The sequence below is a fragment of the Phoxinus phoxinus genome, assembly GCF_949152265.1.
Source record: "Phoxinus phoxinus genome assembly, chromosome: 13".
Taxonomy (NCBI): Eukaryota; Metazoa; Chordata; class Actinopteri; order Cypriniformes; family Leuciscidae; genus Phoxinus; species Phoxinus phoxinus.
In genome coordinates this window covers 11008076-11030216 of record NC_136888.1, presented here as the reverse complement: position 1 = coordinate 11030216, position 22141 = coordinate 11008076, and the positions used below count along the sequence as shown (strand labels likewise).

At 36.0% G+C, this 22141-nt stretch overlaps 2 protein-coding genes across 5 annotated transcripts; one reads left to right on the top strand and one right to left on the bottom strand.

Moving 5' to 3' along the window:
* Positions 1–571: 571 nt before the first annotated feature.
* On the bottom strand, positions 572–14094 carry edrf1 (erythroid differentiation regulatory factor 1). 2 transcript variants are annotated; one of them, XM_079632421.1, is made up of 26 exons: positions 14019–14094; positions 13641–13810; positions 13173–13381; positions 12448–12514; positions 11528–11653; positions 11200–11324; positions 10965–11115; positions 10787–10879; positions 10287–10408; positions 9552–9663; positions 9306–9453; positions 9060–9171; positions 8850–8961; positions 8510–8776; positions 8272–8343; positions 7463–7610; positions 7179–7370; positions 6407–6607; positions 5954–6175; positions 5640–5866; positions 3484–3642; positions 3255–3404; positions 3007–3160; positions 2803–2918; positions 1963–2141; positions 572–1455 (listed from the first exon to the last, which is right to left on the bottom strand). In XM_079632421.1, exons 2-26 carry the CDS (start codon positions 13737–13739, stop codon positions 1293–1295), a joined length of 3726 nt encoding a protein of 1241 aa, XP_079488547.1. In that variant the 5' UTR covers positions 13740–13810; positions 14019–14094; the 3' UTR covers positions 572–1292. The 2 variants fall into 2 exon arrangements, with proteins under 2 accessions (XP_079488547.1, XP_079488546.1); XM_079632420.1 differs by having other exon boundaries at positions 586–1455; positions 13641–14086.
* tex36 (testis expressed 36) lies at positions 13680–17193 on the top strand. 3 transcript variants are annotated; one of them, XR_013799943.1, is made up of 5 exons: positions 14534–14712; positions 14862–15008; positions 16205–16285; positions 16376–16797; positions 16969–17193. XR_013799943.1 is itself a non-coding variant. In XM_079632423.1 (4 exons), the coding sequence occupies exons 2-4, from the start codon at positions 14931–14933 to the stop codon at positions 16721–16723; spliced, it is 507 nt and encodes a 168-aa protein (XP_079488549.1). In that variant the 5' UTR covers positions 13680–13812; positions 14862–14930; the 3' UTR covers positions 16724–17193. The 3 variants fall into 3 exon arrangements, 2 of the variants coding, with proteins under 2 accessions (XP_079488549.1, XP_079488548.1); XM_079632423.1 differs by lacking the exon at positions 14534–14712 and adding an exon at positions 13680–13812 and having other exon boundaries at positions 16376–17193; XM_079632422.1 differs by having other exon boundaries at positions 16376–17193.
* The last annotated feature ends 4948 nt before the right edge of the window (positions 17194–22141 follow it).

Genomic DNA, 22141 nt, shown 5'->3' with positions numbered 1-22141 from the left:
GATATTGGTCCATTTTTAAAGTGCCAGCAACTTTCTTTGGTAAATGCAAGGTGTTTTTCGCAGTACATAAAACTAATAAATGGTTTCTTTACACAACCTCTCAATCCAGCAACTTATAGCCACTGGCTTATAGTTCAAGGCGATTGGAAGATGGAGGTCTCATCCAGGTCTTTAGAAGCTGTTTTGAGGTGGTCCCACATTCAGGTGATTTTCAATCTCCTGTCAAAATGCTCACTAGTCTTTCATGACCAGCCACATAACTTTACATTCTGCATGGTAGCGGTCTCACACTGTGCTTTGATATAATTCTGCGGACATTGTGACCATTCATATCCAGCAGACCAGCACACAAGCAATATTCAAAATCGATTGACCAGATTTATCCATTTCAACAGAATCCTTCTTTCTCCTTCCATCTGGCTTCCAACCCACATCTAATAATTTAGCTAATACTTCCCACATAGTGATTTATGGAATTATAGCCTGGGAATAATGAGAGCAAGATTGGTAAGACTATTTGGCCACTCAAATCGGTGTTTCATTGCGCCATGACAAATTATACAATTTGAATGTGGAGTGTTTACATCAGTTTTACACTTCAGGCACAACTTCACAACATGAATACAAAATATTTAAAGAAGCAGACAATTTTCCTAGGACATAACTTTGTAAACAGTTGTTTCAGCTATGAAACATGACACCGACTTTGAACAGATTTGAAATTTATTGAAGACTTTTAAAAGCCAAGCCATCCCAAATGTTCACAATACTGTATCTGGATAATCACCTGTTGCATTGATATTTGCTAAATTATTGCACTTTTGTTTAAATTGAAAACCTGCATTTATTTAAAATTTTAAATAAAAATCATGAGCTTATGCACCAGAAACAGAAAAACCTGTGAGTGTACTTTCCAATAAAAAGTGTGTAAAACAAAACCACAGGTTCACATTTTGGACACATCACCCATTAGCAATAAATATCAGCTCTACAAACAACTGTACAGTTTGTTTATTCTCATAATGATTTCATTTAAAGAAAAAAAGAAATCATCTAGTTAGAGTCTGTCAACTCTTGTAGGAAGTCCAGCACAATTTGAGCATAAGAAAGGCACTGCTGGCGAGGGTTATAGTTCACATTTTTATACCAGGTCACTTTCCAAAACTAGCTGAAGCCTTTTTTTATATCATTGTGTAAAAGCCTGATTGTTTTAACTCCAAACTGCCACATGCTTTGCATTAATGAGGTCAGGAAGCTAAAGAGTCCTTGCTCAAACCAGTTGGATTTGATTCTCAAGATGACGATCTTGCTTCATCACTTCCTGTGGGAGGGTTTAGCTGATCCAGCAGCTCCAGGAAAAGGGAAACCCGCTGGGTGAGCGGGACAGACTTTTCAGCCCGAAGAAGGCAAGAATATACGCTCTTGTAGATCTTCACCTGCTCCTCTTCTTTACCACTGCATATGAAAACACAAAACCATCACTCACAGAATTAAACACTACACATGCTATTTATTTCTGTATGATCTGTTGCAGTGATTTAACCATTGACTAAAAAAATTTAAATGTAAAAAAACAAACAAAAATAATAATTTACATTACTTGGAATAAATCAAATGATCAGAAATGTAATATTTAAAAATGTAAAACTTATTTTATTTCAGTTAGTTCAATTTTCAAATTTTCATTTAAAGTTAAAGTACTAAAATGACTAAAACTGAAATAAACATTTTTTATAAATTAAACAGACATAAAAATAATAATGAAAAAAACGACTAAACACACACAAAAATTACTCAAATTAAAATGAGTAATATTAAAATATAAACTAATTCCAAGTATTAACAGATACTAAGATAGTAAAGATAATAAAGCAACACTGATCTGTAGCATAAATTGAGATGGAATATGGTACTTCCTTAAGTATATTGCTGGTGGAGTATGTATATTTTTGTATCGCTCACCTGAGTTTACGTTTGCTTGCAGTGCTGAGTTTAATCAGTTGCAGCAACAGGAAGGAGAAACTGGGCTCGAAGACGCCAATTAACTTCACAACCTCTTCTGTGTTCAGCTCAGAGGAGGAAGAGCTATCCGAACCCTCGTGGAGTTCTTCAGGTTTGTCAGAGTCTTCTGCCGTCAATATCTGTCAACGTAAGAGTGTAAAGAGAACAATTATTATTATTTATAATAAAAAATAGAATTATTAATAATTTATACAAATGAAAAACTTTTACTTTTAAAAGGCACTTTTATCCAAAGGGTATTACAAATACCGGTAATAATAGTAAATATAATAATCATTTATTATTAATAGTAATCTTAATATAATGCACTTTCATCCAAGGGACTTGCAAAATGAGAAATTATTATTATTATAGTAATGATAATAAATATTAACAATCTTCATATAATAATCTTAATATAAAACACTTTTATCCAGTGAACTTACTAATCAATTATTAATAATAATAAATATATACATATATATAGCCATATTAATAGGGCTGTCAAGCGATACAAAGGTTTAATTACATGATGAGTCGATTAATTAATCGAATTAATTGCAAATTAATCGCACATCAATTTTGGCTAATAAATTACTCCCCAAAACTCATTATTGTGCAATATGATAAAAGAATTTATTAGACATTAGAAAAAGTAGCTTTAGAAAGAAATTTTTTTATTCAACAGATTTTATTACACATAAACTAAACCATAATATTTCTTAATATCAGAAACTTTTATCCATGTATTTACAAATTAGTAATAATAACAATAAGTTGTGTGTATGTTTGTGTATATACTTTTTCCTGTTGCTCCAGCAGCTCTTTATGAATGAGACTGAATGCGTGACGTGTTTCACTCATGATCTCCAGAGCTCCCGTCAAAGTTTTCAGCTTCACGGCACTGCTGTTCTGACCTGGAACACACAAACGCACAACAGGACATTCAGTCTGAGGAGGTTCAACCTCTTACGGCTGACATTTCCTGCAGTGTGTGTTTCTTACCCGCCATGGTGAACTCAGCGAAGGCCACTCTCTCCAGAAGTGTGCGGAGCAGCTCACACGGAGCGTCACTCAGACTTACAAAGAGCCGCACAGCCTTACTGTAATGCTGCTCTGCCAGAGCTTTGTGCTGTTTACGAACGCTTTCGTCTCCGACCTGAGAGACAGAGAGAGAAGTGTGAGGAACGGTCCACGTGGGAACATGTTAAGGCTCATTGTGTGCTGAAGACCCGTGTTTGATGATGATGTACCTGGTTGCGGTAGCAGCTGTGGTACATTGAAGCCAGTCGATGGTGGATGGTGGCAGCTCTGTACTGGTAGAGCGGCTGGCGAGCGGACTCCGTGTGCAGGTCGCAGTACCTCAGAGACTTCATCATGGTCTCTGTGACTTCCCTCTCGACCTGAAACGCATTAGGCTCGTGTCAAGTGGATTTCATCATTTCAGAAGTGTGTACAGGCTAAATAAAGTGTGTGTTCTACCTGTTCCTGAGCTTTACGGGATAGCGGAGCGTAGTCCTGGAGGAGTGTGGCCAACGTGAAATACGTAGTAGAGAGTTCCCAGTTCACAGAGTCCCAGACGGCTGAGTGACTCTCCCTGCAGCCCAGAGACTTCAGCGCCCTCTGATAATAATCTATCGCCTAATGAAGCAGACAGAGAGAGAGAGATCCCTTTTTAAAAATGTCCCTTGTCTTATTAAAGATGATTTATTACATTTACATTCATTCATTCATTTAGCAGACATTATTTATTATTTAAAGGTACTTAAAATAAAAAAATATTTGTATTATTATTATTAAATGACAATGATAATAACAATAGTAATAATTATCAACATAATTATTATTTATTTATTATTCTTAATATAAGACATTTTTATCCAAGTGATGTACAAATGAGAAATTATTATAATTATTATTTTGAACAATCTTAATATAAGACACTTATATTAATTTATCCATATACAAGATCAATTATTCATAATTTTCATTTGTAGGTGGATGAAAGTAGATAAGTGTCTTATATTACAATTATTGTATTAAGATTAATACGTATTATTAGTATTACTGCTATTATAATATTTTATTAACAATCTTAATATAATAACCTTAGCATTATACATTTATTCAAGGGATATTCAAACAAGACAGTTTTATTATTATTAATAATAATAAAATAAATATGAACGATCTTAATATAATATAAGACACTTGTATCCACTTTTTAACCATCAACAAGATAAATTATTTTTAATAATAAGTAGATGGATAAAAAAGAGATGAAAGTTTTATGTAAATAAGTAAAAAAGTATTATGATTATTATATTAAGATTTTTTTATATATATTTTTTTATTTTTTTATAGTATTTTTATTATTATAATTATTATAATATTTTAATAAATATCTTAATATATTAATCTTATTATAAGACACTTGTATCCACTTGTTATTCATGTACAAAATCAATTATTATTATTATTGATAATATTCTTAAGATAATAAAAATGATTATAATATATATATATATATATATATATATATAAACACACAGATACATACAATTAGGGCTGGGACGATACACATATCTCCCGATTCGATACTATCACGATATTTGGGTGCCGATACGATATGTACTGCGATTTTTTTAAGAGTTGCGATTCTACAAGTATTGCGATTCTATATTGCAATTCTTTTAACACTAGACCATCGGCAAAAGTTAAATCATAAACTTATACAGACTGTACATGATGTATAAGATGAGTCATATTTACAAAAACAAATCATCACATCTTTCTGACTTTTATTTCAGAAGCATCATACAATACTACGCTCTCTTGAATAAATGATTCAATAACAAATAAAAAAATTGAACAGTCACTTGTCGCCACTTAGTGGCGAAACAATATAATCGATAAATGTGTTATTTTAAGCACCAAGTTTCTATCAAAAGCTGATTTTGATCACTATCGTAGACATCAGTGTTCATATTTGAACTTTAAACTTTTATCCAAGTACTTCTATGATCATTTTAACTATTGCATCACAGAAATAACGATACTATGAGGTTCAAAAGACTGTTTGTGAAGCTGTTTCATGACAACTCTCTCCGCGGCAACACAGCTTTGAATGTTGCGATATGATTTTTTTGTCAAAGTTTAATAGACAGACGAATTGAAAGATCGTGTGGGTGTTTGAATAGAGTTCATAGTCTTTAAAAGATGACTCGTGCAGCTCTATTGTCTTATCTCTCTCTCAGCTTATGAGTAGCGCGAGGGCTTTTCAGTGCGTTCAGTCTCACGTCTCTTCCACGTGTCCACTTGGGATATTAAGTCACTTAACACTCATAGATAACGACACATTTCATCCTCTGTTGGAACGAAAGTGACTAACTTCTGTCAACCTCATTTACAAGCAAGGACAAAAATAAAGCAATTGAATTTGAATTACCGTAATATTGATTCTGGAATAAAAAAAAATAGGGCTATCCCAGCCCTAATACAAATACACATACAGTATATATATATATTATTTATTTTTACAGATTTACAATAGGCAAATCATATCATGCATTGCAGAAGCCGTCTCATGCTGTCTTTAAGCCAACACCTGAATGTTCAAGGCTGTATGTGTGTCTAACCTTGTTGTAGTAGAGAGCCTCTTCAGGTGAGAACTCCCCGCGGCTCTGCTCTGATGTCACGACGCAGTGAGCCTGAGCGCAGATACGCATGAGTCGGCCGATGTTACACAGCAGCAGGGCTGTGTTTATGGAGTCTGAAATCATATTAAAATCCTTCATGCCCTTCTCGAAACATGAAAAACTCTTCTTCCACAGCTCCTGCTCGGCCACGCACACACTCCTGCGCACTGGAGGAAGAAAAAGCTACACTTCACACACAACTCTCGGCCAAAAGTTTGTTATTTAAATCTAATGGCAAACAAAGAAGCATTCACCTCCTTCTTTCTCTGCCTGCATGGCCGCGGCCTGGTTCATGTAGAAGACGCCTATCTCGTTGCGGATGTTACCAAGCCGTTTCAGAACCTGACCCAGCTGCTCCTGTCCAAGGTCCTTCAGAACTCCTGAGGTCAAAAGGTCATGGGCGGCCTCATAACACTTGCTGCTGACGATCAGCTGGTACTCTGGGTCTGGGGCCAGATCAGTGGCCATGCTAAAGGCTGAGAGAGGAAAGAGAAATTTCAGGTCAGTTAATGTCAATATTCAAATATTATAAACAATAACACCGTCTCTTCCAGGAGTTTCAGTATCCCATCCACCCCCTGGGCACAGTGAAATCTCATTGTTCCACATCGGTATTGCATTAATATCAACTAACAGCAGCTGCAATTATAATTCACAGCATATTATGATCTTTTCAGTGCGGAGAGTGTGTGATCTAGCGTTCAGACCTTGACAGGAGCTCTCGCGGTGCAGGCAGTGGAGGATCTCCTGGTCTTCTTTAGTCTGATAGCTGTACTCCTCCAGATACGCGGCTCTGTTTGAGGCATTCTGGGCCAACATGAGCTGAACATCTCCACATAGAGACAGGCACTGACAGTGGAACAGAAGCACCTGGGGGTGAAGACAACCACTGATGGAGCAGTACGCGTCTACAGAGAGAGAAAGTGTATATAGATCAGGTTTGAACGGCTCTAGATAAGCTGCTTAATTACACTCTTTAAAATATATTTTTATTTATTTAAAGTTTTAAAGAGAACATATGCACATGCATAGCCTATACACTACCATTCAAAAGTTTGGGGTCGCAGCAAAAACAGTAATATTGTTAAATATTATTACAATTTAAAGTTTAAGTTTACTACTTGAATATATTTCAAAATTTTATTTATTCCTGTGTTGCAAAGCTGAATTTTCAACATCATTACTCCAGTCTTCAGTGTCACATGATCCTTTAGAAATCATTCTAATATGCTGATTTATCATCAATGTTGGAAACAGATGCTGCTTAATATTTTTGTGGAAACCGTGATAAAAAAAATTCAGGATTCTTTGATGAATAATGAATAGAAAGTTCAAAAGAACAGCATTTATTTGAAATGGAAATCTTTTGTAACATCATAAATGTCTTTACTGTTATCTTGCTGACCCCAAACTTTTGAGTGGTACTGGTAGTGTCTGTCCTGAAGTTTTCCGACAGTACTGAAAGCTGCATGTTCTTACCGTGGCACTGCAGAGCCAGTTTGATGTAGCGCAGTGCCCGGCCGTGCTTCAGCAGGTTGCTTGCAGCATCTGACAGGACGTAGTACGCTCTAGACGCTTTCAGGAACAGCTGCAGTTTTATTTGATGCTGCCACGTGCCCGTTAACATCCCGGAGCGTGTCGGCATCTTCAGTTCCTTGTTAAACGGACCGACTGTGTAACCAAGATGACGAGTAATTCGGTAAGTGATCAAATAGTGGAAGATAATTGAGTTTCTGAGTTGATGAAGGGATGGGTTTACTGACCTCTGTCCAGCAGTAGAGCAATCTCTTTCTCCACGTCTCCAGCTCCATTCTGACTTCTCTCCTCATATTTTAGAGGGATGGGTGTGCTGGGGTCGACCGCAGGAAGGTCACTCTCTTTCTTTATGCTGTTATCCACTGCTTTTAAACCCTACAAAGAAATGTAAAGTTTTAGATAGATAGGATAGATAGATAGATAGATAGATAGGATAGATAGATAGATAGATAGATAGATAGATAGATAGATAGATAGATAGATAGATAGATAGATAGATAGATAGATAGATAGATAGATAGATAGATAGATAGATAGATAGATAGATAGATAGAACGATAAACAGACAGACAGAGACAATTATATGGATCAAATAATGGACAGAATGATAGAAAGAATGGTAGACCGATAGATAGCATGACAGACAGACACATACATACATACAAACAAACAATGGTAGACAGCAAAGCAGAAAGATAGACAGATTGTTAGACGACAAATAGATAGATCAAATGAAGGACATAATGATAGATTGAATGGTAGACAAAAATAGCACAACAGACAGATACATACATACGATGGTAGACAGCAAAGCAGATAGATAGATAGATAGATAGATAGATAGATAGATAGATAGATAGATAGATAGATAGATAGATAGATAGATAGATAGATAGATAGATAGATAGATAGATAGATAGATAGATAAAGTACTTCACAATGGTAGTGAACAAAGTTCCATTCACTGTCCATAGAACTAAAAAAAGAAAATGCACATGAAAGAAAACGAAAACAAATATGAATCTAGTGTTCTCACTTTCAGAACGTAGCTGAGAACCAGTCGGCACTTCTCCTCCTTGTCTTGTGACACAGGAAATGCACAGTTGGGCTGGAAGGGAAGAGGAGTGTGGAGTCAACATTGTCAACATAATGCTGATGTAAATCCATTAAGCAAATTTGTGCAAGGGGTAAAATGACCCTAAATGAACTGTTTTAACTTCTATTCTTCAGACAGCTTATATTCCATAACATCTAACAACAAAAAGATCTCCTACTCTGATCTGATGTGTGCTCTTGTATTTCTCTGGAACTGACAGCTCCCAGACAGACTTGATGACGGCCACAGCTTTCGAGTCGTCCTGTGGCTCAGAGGAGGTCCTGTAGGAGCAGCTCTCGTCATCATCCTCCTCCTCCTCCTCCTCTTCATCACTGTAGCTGTCTTCAGATCCCCCGCCCCTCAGTGACTCCCCGTTCCCCTCGTCTTCACTCACATCGTCCAGCTGAAACAGCTCCGCCAGCATGTAGTGAGCAGACGCGATGATCTACACCAGCCAACAGAAGGAAACGGTCAGAAACCCTGCACAACGACACAGGACATATAGCGAAGCTTCATACCTGTGGATGTCTCTCCTCATCCAGCAGTTTAGCACAGTTGAGCAACAGAGTTCTGATGGTCCCGTAGTTCTTCCTGTTTTGGCTCTTCTTTAGCATCATGTTGCTGGCCACTCTGTTGTAAAAAAACACAAATTCCTCTCTGATACTGACTGGGAAAATTAGCCAATGGAAATGGAATATGAGAAAAGTAGATATGAAGGTAAATCATACTTGTATAGAAGCACCGCTACAGGAAGCGTGAAGGGATTCTGGCATTTCTCTTCTGCCGCCTCCTCACACAGAGTAGTGAGGTCATACAGCTTCACGATGTCACTTCCGCTAGCTGGATGGAGAAACAGACAGGCGTTAGTTTATATTGTTTGTATATTGTTAACCCTTATAAATTATTAGTGTGTGTGTGTGTGTGTGTGTGTGTGTGTGTGTGTGAGAGAGAGATCAAGAACATACTCCACCCACCCTTAAAGAGCCAGTACGTGTGTCCTTCTTTGGTACAGTTGGATTTCAGGAATGACAGGATATTCTGTGCAATGTCTTTCACAACCCGCGTTGAGAACGTCGAATTCTCCAAATCTGGGATGTCCTCTGTCTTTATCATTTCATATTTCTATAAATGAGAGTTGAACCATTAGGAAAATTAACATTATTTTACATCAATATGTGCAAAACTAACAGATGGATTTAATAATCACCAAATCATCTTACCTGCACAATGCCATTGACGTGAAAGCACATGACCAGCTCCGGTACATTACACATCAAATTATCCAGCCAGTAATCAATTCCTGTGAGAACGTTGATTGGTTTGTTGTTGTCCCTGTTAAGAAAAAGCAAAATCAGGATATTTAAACATAGGGATAGTATATATAGTGTACATTACCATTCAAAAGTCTGGGGTCGGTAAGATTTAAAAAAATAAAATTTTTGAAAGAAGACTCTTAATCTCACCAAGGCTGCATTTATTTGTTAAAAATATAGTAATAAATACAGTTTTAAATAACTATTTTCTTTTTCAAAGCATTTCAAAATGTAATTTATCAAAATGCATCATTACTCCAGTCTTCAGTGTCACGTGATCCTTCAGAAATCATTCTAATATGATGATTTTCTGCACAAGAAACATTTATTATTATCAATGTTGAAAACAGTTGTGCTGCTTAATATATTTGTGTAAACTATGATACCTTTTTTTTCCAGGATTCATTGATAAATAGAAAGTTTTCATATTTTTTTGTAATTTTTAATCAATTGAATGCATTATTGTTGAATAAAAGTATTAAAGAAACTGAAGAAAATCTTACTGACCCCAAACTTGTGAACGGTAGTGTATATAGAGGGTTTAGCATTGAAATGTAATTCATTTGTAAATAATTAAAAACCAGATAAATATATCCTAAAAATATATGAGATGACACAAAAAAACATATCTAGGACACTAACCTGAGCCGTAAACTGACCGCTGGGTAGCGACCACCTCCAAATATGGGCATATTTGATCCCACAAGCATGTGGATGTCCTCAAATGTCCATAAAATGTTCCGGACAAAGTCATTCTTCAAACCCTGAGAGAGTCAGAGAGATAAAGAAAAATACCACTTCAAAATACAAATAGATATATATTGTGCTATACAATGTAATTGTGCTTTAATTAAGTAAAAAATCTAAATAAATATTTTTTTAAAAGTATATGTATTTAGTAAAAGTAAAATTAAATGTTTACACAAAAAGTAAATATATTGGGATTAATGAACCTGTGAAGTGTGATGTAAATAGGAGTAAAAAAAAATTCAACAGTGTCATAAAGGCACAATTTGTGGGTCCACGATTTGACTTTGGATGTTAGGGAATGTTGGGTAAATACCATTAGTAGTAGTAGTAGTAGTAGCCTTTATTGTCACAAGTACCAGCGAAATTAGTCATCAACCTGTCTATGCACTTACCTGACTGTTTTCTCCTTCATTGAATAGCGTGGGTAGATTCTGTTCTTTAGGAACTGAAGACACATGACCTAAAGTGTATGTATCCACCTGCTCCTGAAAGACACGAGTGGACAGGACGATTCAGCCTCAAACACACTGATAACACATGACATGAGAAGTAGGGGAAAGGCTGCCGAACCTCCTTGGGTATCTCAGACTCCTCTGAATCGGTAGTGGAACTGTTGAAGGTGGCGGGCCAAGACGGTCCGTCAGCCGCCGTCCCACAACCCTCCTCTGCCGCCTGATCTGTATCTGATGGCACAGGCACCGCAGTCCCATCGCTGTTAATACTGAAACACAGGAGAGTACTGTGGGTGTAAGTCATGGAAATCAGTGCTTTCATGAGATGATGACCGTGTAAAGTCAGTTCTCACCTGTAATAGAGAAACTTTGAGAGGATGGCTTTCTCATTCCAGTGCTCTTTACTTTTTTTCTTTCTCTGCCACTTTTGGTCAATGAGACGCTGGTAAAACTCCTTCAGCCACGTCCAGTCACCAGTCTACAGGGCGGTTGCAATGTTAGTTTTATTTTATAGAAGTCATCTTAGGATGGCATAAACACTCTTGTCATGAACAGGATGACTAAATGTTTTACTAAAATTCAGTATTTAGCTTTAGGGAATTGCCACCAGGTGATGCATTTAGAGGCTCCTGAACAAAATATAGTACAGTAGAGAGAAATAAGGTGACTATTTCCGGTTACCTGTGATGACCTCATAAAGAGCTCCTGAATGTCCAGTTCATCTAGCAGTAGAGTAGAGCCCACTCTGTGGACAGCCATACTGACATGAGACTTACTGTAGGGGATCTTCAGCAACTTCTTGATGTTCTGTAAACAAAAAAAAGTTATTTTGTTAAATTAATACATTTATCAATAAATCAATACACTAATTTGATCAAAAATATAGTAAAAGCAAAAAAGTTTACTATTTCTACAATGTTTTCTATTTTAATATATTTTAAAATGTAATTTATTCCTGTGATGGCAAAGCTGAATTTTCAGCATCATTACTCCAGTCTTTAGTGTCACATGATCCTTCAGAAATCATTCTAATGTGATGATTTGCTGCTCAATAAACTGATTATATTAAAAAATTATTATTATTATCAATGTTGAAAACAGCTGTGCTGCTTAATGTTTTTTTGGAAACCGTGATTAAAAAAAATGCAGGATTCTTTGATGAACAGAAAATAACTTTGATGAACAAAAAATATTTTGTAATATTATAAATGTCTTTACTGTCACTATTGATCAATTTAATGAATCCTTGCTGAACAAAGTATTATTTATTTCATTCATAAAAAAAAATTTTTTTACAACTTGGCCACAAATTATTAAATCGAAGGAACAAATTATTACACTGTGTGAGAAAAAAACGAGAGAATTAATTTCTTAATAGATAGATATATATTTCTGTAAATATCTATCTCTCTCTATATATATATATATAAATATATATATATGTCCGCATGTCAAGTGTACAATTACATTCTTAACATCATTATACAAAAATATGTAAATGTCATGATCGACCAATCAGAATCAAGTGTTCTAGATAGCCATTTAATAGTTTGTTTCAAATAAAAAATAAAGAGTTTGCATTCACAATAAAACAGACTCACCTCTGAGTCAGACACAACATCAACATCATCACCTATGCAGTCGATGAAGTCGTACGCCATCCCAAAACTACAGATAACAAAGAAAAGGCATGGAAAGATCAGCTTCACTAACATTTCAATATGCAAACTCGCATTAAATATAGGGTCCTATTTTATGTTAAGGCCTGGTTTCACAGACAGGGCTTAGATTGAGCCTGGATTAGGCCTTAATTAGGACATTTAAGCTGCTTTTATAAACGGGCCTTAGAAATAAACGGTGTAAATATTGAGACAAAACAATGGCACTGACATATTTTAAGACATCTCAGTACAAGTTGCTTTCAGTTAAAACAGCTTAAAAATGCATTTTAGTCTGTTTTTGTCTGTGAAACCAGGGTTAAATGTCTTTATGTACTAAGATTTAAAATAATAATTTGATACAATGCACTTATCATATGCTTTTTACATTGTACAATACCTGCATATTATTGTATCTGTAATTAATTTACATAATGAAATCTATAATTACACTACTGACCCTTAATCAACCCTTAAACCTAACCATGCCACCAAACCTTACCCGTATCTCACCTCAATAGCAGCACAAGTGTCTTGCAATACAACATGAACAAAATAAGTACATTGTTGCACAACAAAAACTGATTTTTTATTTTGTTTTATGTAAGTGCATAGTAGTTAAAGACACCTAATATGAAGTGTGACCAGATATCACGTAGTAGTCATACCTGGAGAAGGGTTTGCTTTTCCTGCTGGTCCCGAGTACGGTGGTCCCCGCAGGGCCCAGATGAGCGTTCTCTCGCAGCCAGTTTGCTGGTGGCAGCTTGAGGTCAGTCTTCTCCTGCAGTAATGCATAGGAGGTGGGGGGTGGAGCGGCCGAGTACTTCACTACCGCACGACTCTTCACTTCATTGTTGCCCAGACAAACAACCGCCTCCTAGAGAACAAATGACAAATATTCCAAACACAACTATTAGGTTGCAAGTCACCATTCACCTTAATAGGCCTGGACTGATAATGTTACAACCCAGCCACATTTCCATAATAAACAATATGCAACCTAAACACACACACACACACACACACACACACACACACACACGTGATCAGTGCAACTGGACAGTGTTAAATGCAGCAGTCTGTCATCTTACTGTGATGCCAGAGTGTTATATTATGATGTTACAGTAAGTCTGGACCTGTTTGTTGTCTTCAGTGGCAGTGCTGCTGTGATCCTCCTCATGTCCGGGATCTGAGTCGGTCTTCTTATCCTGAGAGCTCATATTCACCACACTCATCCATCCAGAAACGACGGTTTACACGAAAGCAACGTCCAAAATACACAACCACCGATTCTTTCCCTTATAGACTGTAAGTGATCATAAATCTGCTTTACTAAGAGCACACATCACATCCACTACAGCACCACACAGCAGACCATGTTGCTTCTTTCATCAAGTCTCTCGCTGTTTTAGCTTAAATATCGATAACACATACATACAGAAGTCCGTCAGATTAATCGATAACTCCCAGATCACAAAATAATGAAAATAAATGATGTTTTCTATGTCTATCACCTGGTAGCTTCTCAGTGATCACTCCAAAGTTACTGTACCTCTCACCCGGAAGTAGACGTGACGTCAGCGAAGCCTCTTTCTAGAAAAGAGTGGAAAGATGTAGAAATGCTCTACAAGAGTGTTTTTGACTATAACACTACATGTGCCTTTAAACATGGTAATATAAATATGTTATATATTTAGAATATATACGATATGTAATAAATATTCATACTACATATCGGTTTATTTATTACTTTTTATATATTACATAAACAATTTTACGTAAACTTACATGTTATTATTAAAATAACTACGTTAAATTTTTTGTTATGTATTAGGCTATAATAAATTATTATTTTAATCCACGATATTATTTTTCGAAAGTATTGCATTTTGTATAGTAGGGCAATTAATAAATTTTATATATTATTTTTACGTTACTTATTTTATTACAATGCTATTTTAATACCTCGATATTTCCACATATTGCATGTTAACATGCATATATTTATTGTGATTTTGCGTGTGTGTTCTGTTGCCATGGTTTCAAAATCACTGCGCTCTCACCTGAGTTCACCTACTGAGTTCGTCAGTCAGTGGCGTTTGGGAATATTAGTTGTAACTTTTAGTTGGGTGTTTATTTTACATTAATGCAGTGACAATGAATAAAGGAAGCAAGAGATATTTTAATACGAAACAGAGCGGAAACTGGGTAGGATAACCACACTTTGGCTCTTTACTATAAATGCGTTTGAGCTAATTTTTTACATCGGTCATCGGGTCTCGCATATTTTCTTTCTTTCTTTCTTTCTTTTTTTTCTTTTCTGTCGTTATTCATTTGTCGGTTTTGCTGTTTTCCAGTTCGTTCACACTGGTTTGTCTCAGACTGGATTTGGACAGTCACGTGATCTGTGTACGAGCACAGGTTCAATGTTGACACATGGAGTTCCTCAACCCCTGACTCAAACACAGGATCGATATCCCAAAATATTCATAAATCCTGAAAAGGTTAGTCATTGCTATTAAAATAGAGTGATGTTTTACACTACAATGAATGACTGTCTACAAACTTACTTAGATAGCAAATTCTGGAGGAAATGGATTTGTACTGTACTGTACTCAGTGCCATGTAATCTGGATTATGTAATCAGATTCCAAAAATGAAGTTGTTGTAGGCTACTTGTAATTAGATTTTATTACATTTTAAATTACTCGTAATTACTTTTTTTACTACATGATTATTAGGTATTCTCACAATGGCATTATATTGTTTCATAATGTATTTATTCTTCCTATTCCAGTTCTTTCTTATCTTCTAAATTTTCTTTTTTCTTTAAAAAAAGCCTATATTCCAGGTTTTTGGAATCAAATCAGATCAGCCACTTAAAACTCAGACCCACAGCATTTGATCTCTGGATTTACACAAATCATTTCACTTTTACATAACAAGCGTTTTCTCAACATTGCATATGTGATCCGCTCCTCCTGCCAAACACATGAATTCGCCTTTTATTTGAATTATCACTCAGTGAGTCATTCAATGTATTACTGTCTTTGGAAGGCTCTTGTCCTTCAAACACATCAAAATTTACAAATTCACATAATTTCATATTTAGGCCTATACATGCAATGCAGGGATTCCCCAACTTTTTTGTCAGCTGAACATCTTTGATCTTATATACTTGAAGCAAGTCATTTGATTTTATGTTAATAAGTTAAGTCAATTATAAAATTAATACAATATTAATAATAATACATAAAATTAGGTCCATGGTTCTTTGATGTAGGTTAATGGTCACGTGCAGGTAAACAAATAAAAAAAAGTTTTTATTTAATATTTATTTATTTTAATTAGAAATTGCTATGATTTTATTACATAATAGCTTTTCAAACCCCCTGCAGTTCCTTCTCCTTCACAAACCTCAGTGTAATATTTAATGCACATCATGTTGTTGATAACAAAGAATGGAATAATTTTCTTTCCTTTTGTATTTTTATATCAATTTTGTACATTATCCTATAGTCAAATCAATGTGATAAATGAGTTAGGTGAAAAGTAATCTAAAAAGTAGTCAGATTATATCATTTTAAATGTGTAATGTAATGGATTATTTTTGTCATGTAATTTGGGATCAGGAACCGGCTACAATTTGTATCATGCTGATCAATCCTGATCAAAATGCTGATCAGTCTTTCTGTTGCAGAAAACAATGGGTAGAGAATATCCATTGTCATCGCATGATAACCGCTCGGCACTGCAAAACACTATACATGTGTATGATCGGGTGAGTTCATCATTACAATAAACAGTGATTCTCTCTGTTATATTTCATGTCTTTATACTCATTTCACTTTGCATGTGTTTATGTGTGAAGGGTTTAGGCCGTAAGAAATGTCTTGAAGAGGATCGCCAGCATAACACTCATTACTGCCTGTGCCATCATTATGACACCTTGAGTCCGGTTAGTGCAGCACAGTGGGAGAACTCAGCATATCGGACCGACTTCCTGCCCAAACAGGAAACAGAGGGCAGAAAGGACCCAATCAGAAGGCGCTTTCCCAGAGATCACTCGGCGAGGTCTCAGATGAACGCCGCGGCTCAGGCCGGGGAGAGTTTCATGTGGTTTGGAAGGGACGACTCTAACCAGTACACTCCACTAAGTGTACTGGCAGCCACTAACCACTCCTTAACTTCCGAAATAAGACAATCAGAGAAGATCTGACTGTTTATGACACTAAACATGATGCTCTGGGGGAATTTCTGAGAGGCTGCTCACTGCAGAGCATTGGGTGGAGCGTGATGTCCAGCTCCCCCTCTTTGGACGTCCAGCTCCCCCTCTCTAGATGTACTTTGGGTGTAAGGGGTGAAGGTCCAACCACACCACAACCCTACCCATAACTCTGTCCCTCCCACAGAGGTGGAGCTGGACTAGGTAATTATCAACCCATGACGTCCAGGGAGGGGGAGCTGGACGTCTTTGTCTCTGCAGTGAGTAGCAACACTTGGAATTTCAGAGCAAGTGTCATTCTCTGATTTTACCAGCAGAGGTCAGTCTCTTTTTTTGTCTGTCTGTGCCACTCAACTGGCATCACTCAACTTTATATTTGCAGTGTTACAAATGTTTGATTCTGTAAAGAAGTGCATCAGTGTTGAATGCAGCGTACTGTTTAATAAAAAAATATATATATTTCAGCCCAGTCTTATAAAACAGAAAAACGTTTTTTTATTCAATATTGCAGTATTTATTATAGTATTATAAATTCATGTCGTAATCTTTGATCAAAATAACTCCCCTCCCTCTTTCAGTGCTATCTCTTCTCTGATGATGTGTTTACTGGCGCGAGGGCGGGGCAACCTGTCACTCACATGCAATCCACCAATAGCAAACCATCCAACCCTTCAATTAAATCCCCATGGACAAAATCAAGTCCCACCCTACATTGTTTCCTGTTTGAGAAGCCGTTTCACTTATATGTCACAATAGGGAAGATAAGACTATCATGGACTAACTTCCATTTTATGCTGACTTTAACCTTGTCTTAGCCTAAATAATTAATAATGTTTAAAGGGGTGGTAAATTAAGTCGCTGATGTCCCCAGAGTGTGTATGTGAAGTTTTAGCTCAAAATACCCCACAGATATTTGTATATAGCATGTTAAAATTGTCTTTTTTTTTAGGGTGAGCAAAAATGCACAGTTTTTGTGTCTGTCCCTTTAAATGCAAATGAGCTGCTGCTCCCCACAGAGGGCGGGGTTTCAAGAGCTCGTCCTTGTACCCTGCTTGTACCTCACACAGACTTTTTTCTTTCTTTTTTTTCTTTTATTTTTTTTATTGCAACAAAAAAAAAGTTCAAGAAGTAACTCCTTGACAGGATAAATTCTGTGTACAATTTTATAGGATAGCTCTCTAATTTTATTATTAATAAAAAACTTATTTGTTATAAACCATACTCTTTTCCAATTCATATTTTCATACTTAGTAGACCAAAATCCTGTAGAACAAGGCAAATAATTTGTTTTTACCTCACACACACACATGCACTGAAAATTTCAAAAACTTTTAGCCTTTTATGTTCAAACCGTAGTCAGACAATGATGGAGAGACTCAAGAAGAAGTGACAACATGTAGAATGCAACAGGACATTTCTGAATGGTTAGTTGATTATGTGTAGGTATCTTCTAGTCATTGATTAGCATATTCTGTCATGATAATTTATAAATCGCGTTCCCGGGGGAGGGGTTTATGTAAATTTTAGGGTTGGTGATGTCACTAACCCGGAAGGAATGTCGTGTAGTCCCTACCAGCCGTTTGTTGTAGTCCTTATAAAACGATTTCTTTATAAGCAAATATCTTCCTTTGCTTTGAACTTTGAGCTTCGTTACTTTGCAGATGTTCTTTATGCTCAAACAGCAACATTACACACTAACTAAAGTAAAAAAAAGAAAAATTGAAATCATAATCAACCACCCCTTTAATAAAAACAGCTGTTATGTGAGAAATAACAGAACTGTTAAAGAGACCTCCTTTGTAGTTTTTCTCTCTCATGGGATTATTTAAAATTAAACGGCCGTTTAATGTGGCATCCTACTCACCTGATGTGGTTCAAAGTGAGAAACAGGGGGATTTGTGGGGATATAAGTGTAAAAAACTCAGTGACGTTTGGGCTAAAGATAAGTATCCTGCCTTTGAAAGAGATTAAACAAGTGAGCGGCGTTACATTATCTCAGCTTCAAAGAGAGACCGTAAGATTGCCATCTTGCATTTGAAACGGCAGCTGTGTTGCTATATGTGCGCACCTGGAAAAGAGCAACGAGGAGAATCCTCTGTGCTTTCCAGACTTCCTTCAAAAATGTGTCCAGAGAGCAGAAACACTGGGAGAGATATTGAGCGAATTGCTCTCGTTTTCTGAAATGCAATCCAAGAAAATGACATCTAGTAATTAAGTATTTATTTCTTTGATGGTAATGAAGTTTTACACATTACATTTCTTTCATAACCTATTCATGAAAGATAAGACACGTTGCCATGGTGATGATGGCACAGAGAATTCTCTTAACATTGTCTGTTCTGTTAATATGATCTGACTTACATGGTTCTGGGCAAACCGATAGCCTTGGTTTTCCAAATGCTAAACATTGATCTTGATATTATTTGTCTCTGTGTTGCTATTTATTGAAAGCTCATTGCAATTCTCTGTTGAAAGACATATTGAAAAAAATTGATTGCATGACACTGGAATTGAATGCAGAATAACCCGGTTGAGATCAAAGAACTGCATCTCATTGAAATTCATCTTTTATTGTACCGCCACTTAAAGGTCCGTACACACCAACAACCACCTGAGTTGAGTTTAGAAATAAATGTGTTTCCTAACAGGAAACATTAAAGTTTTCAATATTACATTTCCACTCAAACAAACCTTTTAGGTTACCATGGGAACTAATGTTTTAACGTCAAAGATTTATGAAAGGATAGTCAGATGTCAAGGTACATTAGGATGCGTTATGAGTTAATAGAGTAGATTAATCAGCATAAATCATTTCTGAATAAGAGCCTTAACTTAAGGGCATTCCATCCTAATCACTTCATTTCACTGACTGGCCTCATTATGATTAATTTTGCCAGGTAATTAATTAATGAAACAGTCTGGCATGTTTTACACGAGAGGTCAAGACAAATAACGTGGCCCATACCGTTCTCTCTGATGAAATAATTAGTGCATCTTAACACTCTAATTAGCCTTTTTTTCCCCAGACAAGTGTAAACAAATGCTTCTTTGTAATGCAGAAATTAATTCAGTCCGCTGTTACGTTACAATACACGTGTGATCTGCTGTATAAACTATCACTGTTACCCTTTCAAAATGTACACCTTTGTACCTATAGAGTGCATAACTCAAAGGTAGGCCCTTACATATTGGTTCCTAAATGGTACACGGTAAAAAAAAATTGTTGGTTTAACTTAAAAATTAAAGTCCCCCTGTAGTCAATCATTTGATCCCTTAAAACTCGTCATCAACATCTTTCAGCGATTTTTTTCTTGAAAAAAAAAAAAAGTCTTCATGCCTTAAAATAGTTTGAATGTAACTCTACACCTTTGCCTCATTTAGTATACGCGATTTTTTGAATATGCAAATTAGCCCCGCCCCCACTCACTCGCACCAGCTCAGAGATCCACTCATTGACGATCACACGTTGACGTGATTGGTTACAACAAGGTAGTTTGTGACGTCAGAAACACAGACGATTTTTTTGAGACTGTCTTTGGTTCACTGCCGTTTTAAGGAGAAAATACTCAGCAATACTGTTGACTTGTAAGCTAACTTACACATGATTTGTCTTAAAGCATATTAAAATAGACATATAAACAATATAAAACCTTGATTGTCACTGCAGGGGGACTTTAAGTTACCTGATTGGGTGCTTTAAAATTTTTAGTTCATTGAAATATTTTTTTTTAGTTGATACAATAAGGATTGGTTTAATAAATATAAACTCAATATATGATATTCTGCACCACATTAATTATCTAAAGTTGATTTTACAAAAGATAAAAAGTTGTGATAAATCATGATTTATTTATTTTTTTACAGTGTACATATTAGAACCTTTTTAAAAGGTACCGTCTCTGACAGCTTTTGTTGCATTGTTTTCTGAGACCGTACTTTTGATTTCCATTCATTATTATTCATATGGCATAATCCGGTTATGTTTTCTCCTAGTCGACAGCATCTTTTCCTTGACACTGTTATTGTGAGATATCACTCACTGTCGCCTCTCAGCCGCGCATCCTTGTTTTTCAGCTCGGCCCTGTGATAACTCTGTCTAACCTTGAGAAATGGCTGCAGGAGACCCGGCACACACCAGAATAAACCTTCTTAGTGATGAAATATTCATTCAAATGAGGTGGAGAGGGCTGCTGCATTAGAATAAGTCATTGTTAAAAGATTGCTCACATCCGTAGAGGCGTACGGTGCATCATTGTGAATAGATCAGTCTGAGAGGATGTTATAACACACAGAAAAACTCAGTGTTCTATGATAAAAGTCTTTACTCTGTGCTGCACCGGTTCACTCAAGTGCGTCTCGCATTTTACAATCACTGAGTCATCACTAGTGAAATGAGAAATGAAAACAGCAGTGGACTTAGCCTCTGGGAAATGTTATTGTGCCACAGAAACAAATGGAAAAGAATGAAGTTTTAGCACATTTCACATTTTAGGCTTGTGAGGGTTTTGGGCTTTGTGTTTATAGGCCTTATGAAGCCCCGCCCCTTTTCAGTTTGTATTTCCACTGCATGAAGGTAAGATCTTACAGATTTATGAATGAATCTTCCCGGTCTACTGGTATATGTCATGACATCTGCTTAAAACATTACAATGTTCATTCATGATAACTTTCGGTAAGTCTAAGTACGGTAAATAAACTTCACCAGCTAATTATTCTTCGAGAGCGATGCCATAGAAATACACAGAGCTACAGCAAAAAACGGAAGTTTAAAGATGGTTGCGCACTTTTTTTCTCTGGCACATAAGGTCTATAGCAAGGACATTTTTTGTTCATTGATCATTTTAGTGTAAGCAATAAGGGTCACACTTTAGATTAGGGTCCAATTCTCACTATTAACAAGCTATTAACTATGACTTTTGCCTCAATAAACTCCTAATTACTGCTAATTAATAGTTAGGCATTTGTTAAGCTTAGGTATGGAGTAGGATTAAGGGATGTAGAATGTGTGTTTTATAAATACTAATAGACGGACAATATCATAATAATATGCTATGAGCAACTTAATAGTGAGAATTAGACCCTAAACTAAAGTGTTACCGCAATAAGTTATGTTGTCCTGACAAAATGGCAATAAAAATATCTCAAATAAACTCTTTTTTTTTTTTTTTTACTATAAAGAACATTTTGGGAAAGGTTCCATGAATGTTAAAGGTCCATCATGGAACCACAGATGCCAAAAAAAAGAGCATTTATATTTAAGGGTGAAAGTAATCTCTATAGACAAGTTTTTAATGTAACTAAAGTACATTGAGTTATTTTGATGCATTTAATAAACTACATTCATGTATCCATTTGAGCTAATGGACAATGTGACATTTAAGGGTTAGTTCACCCAAAAATGAATCCTGTAAT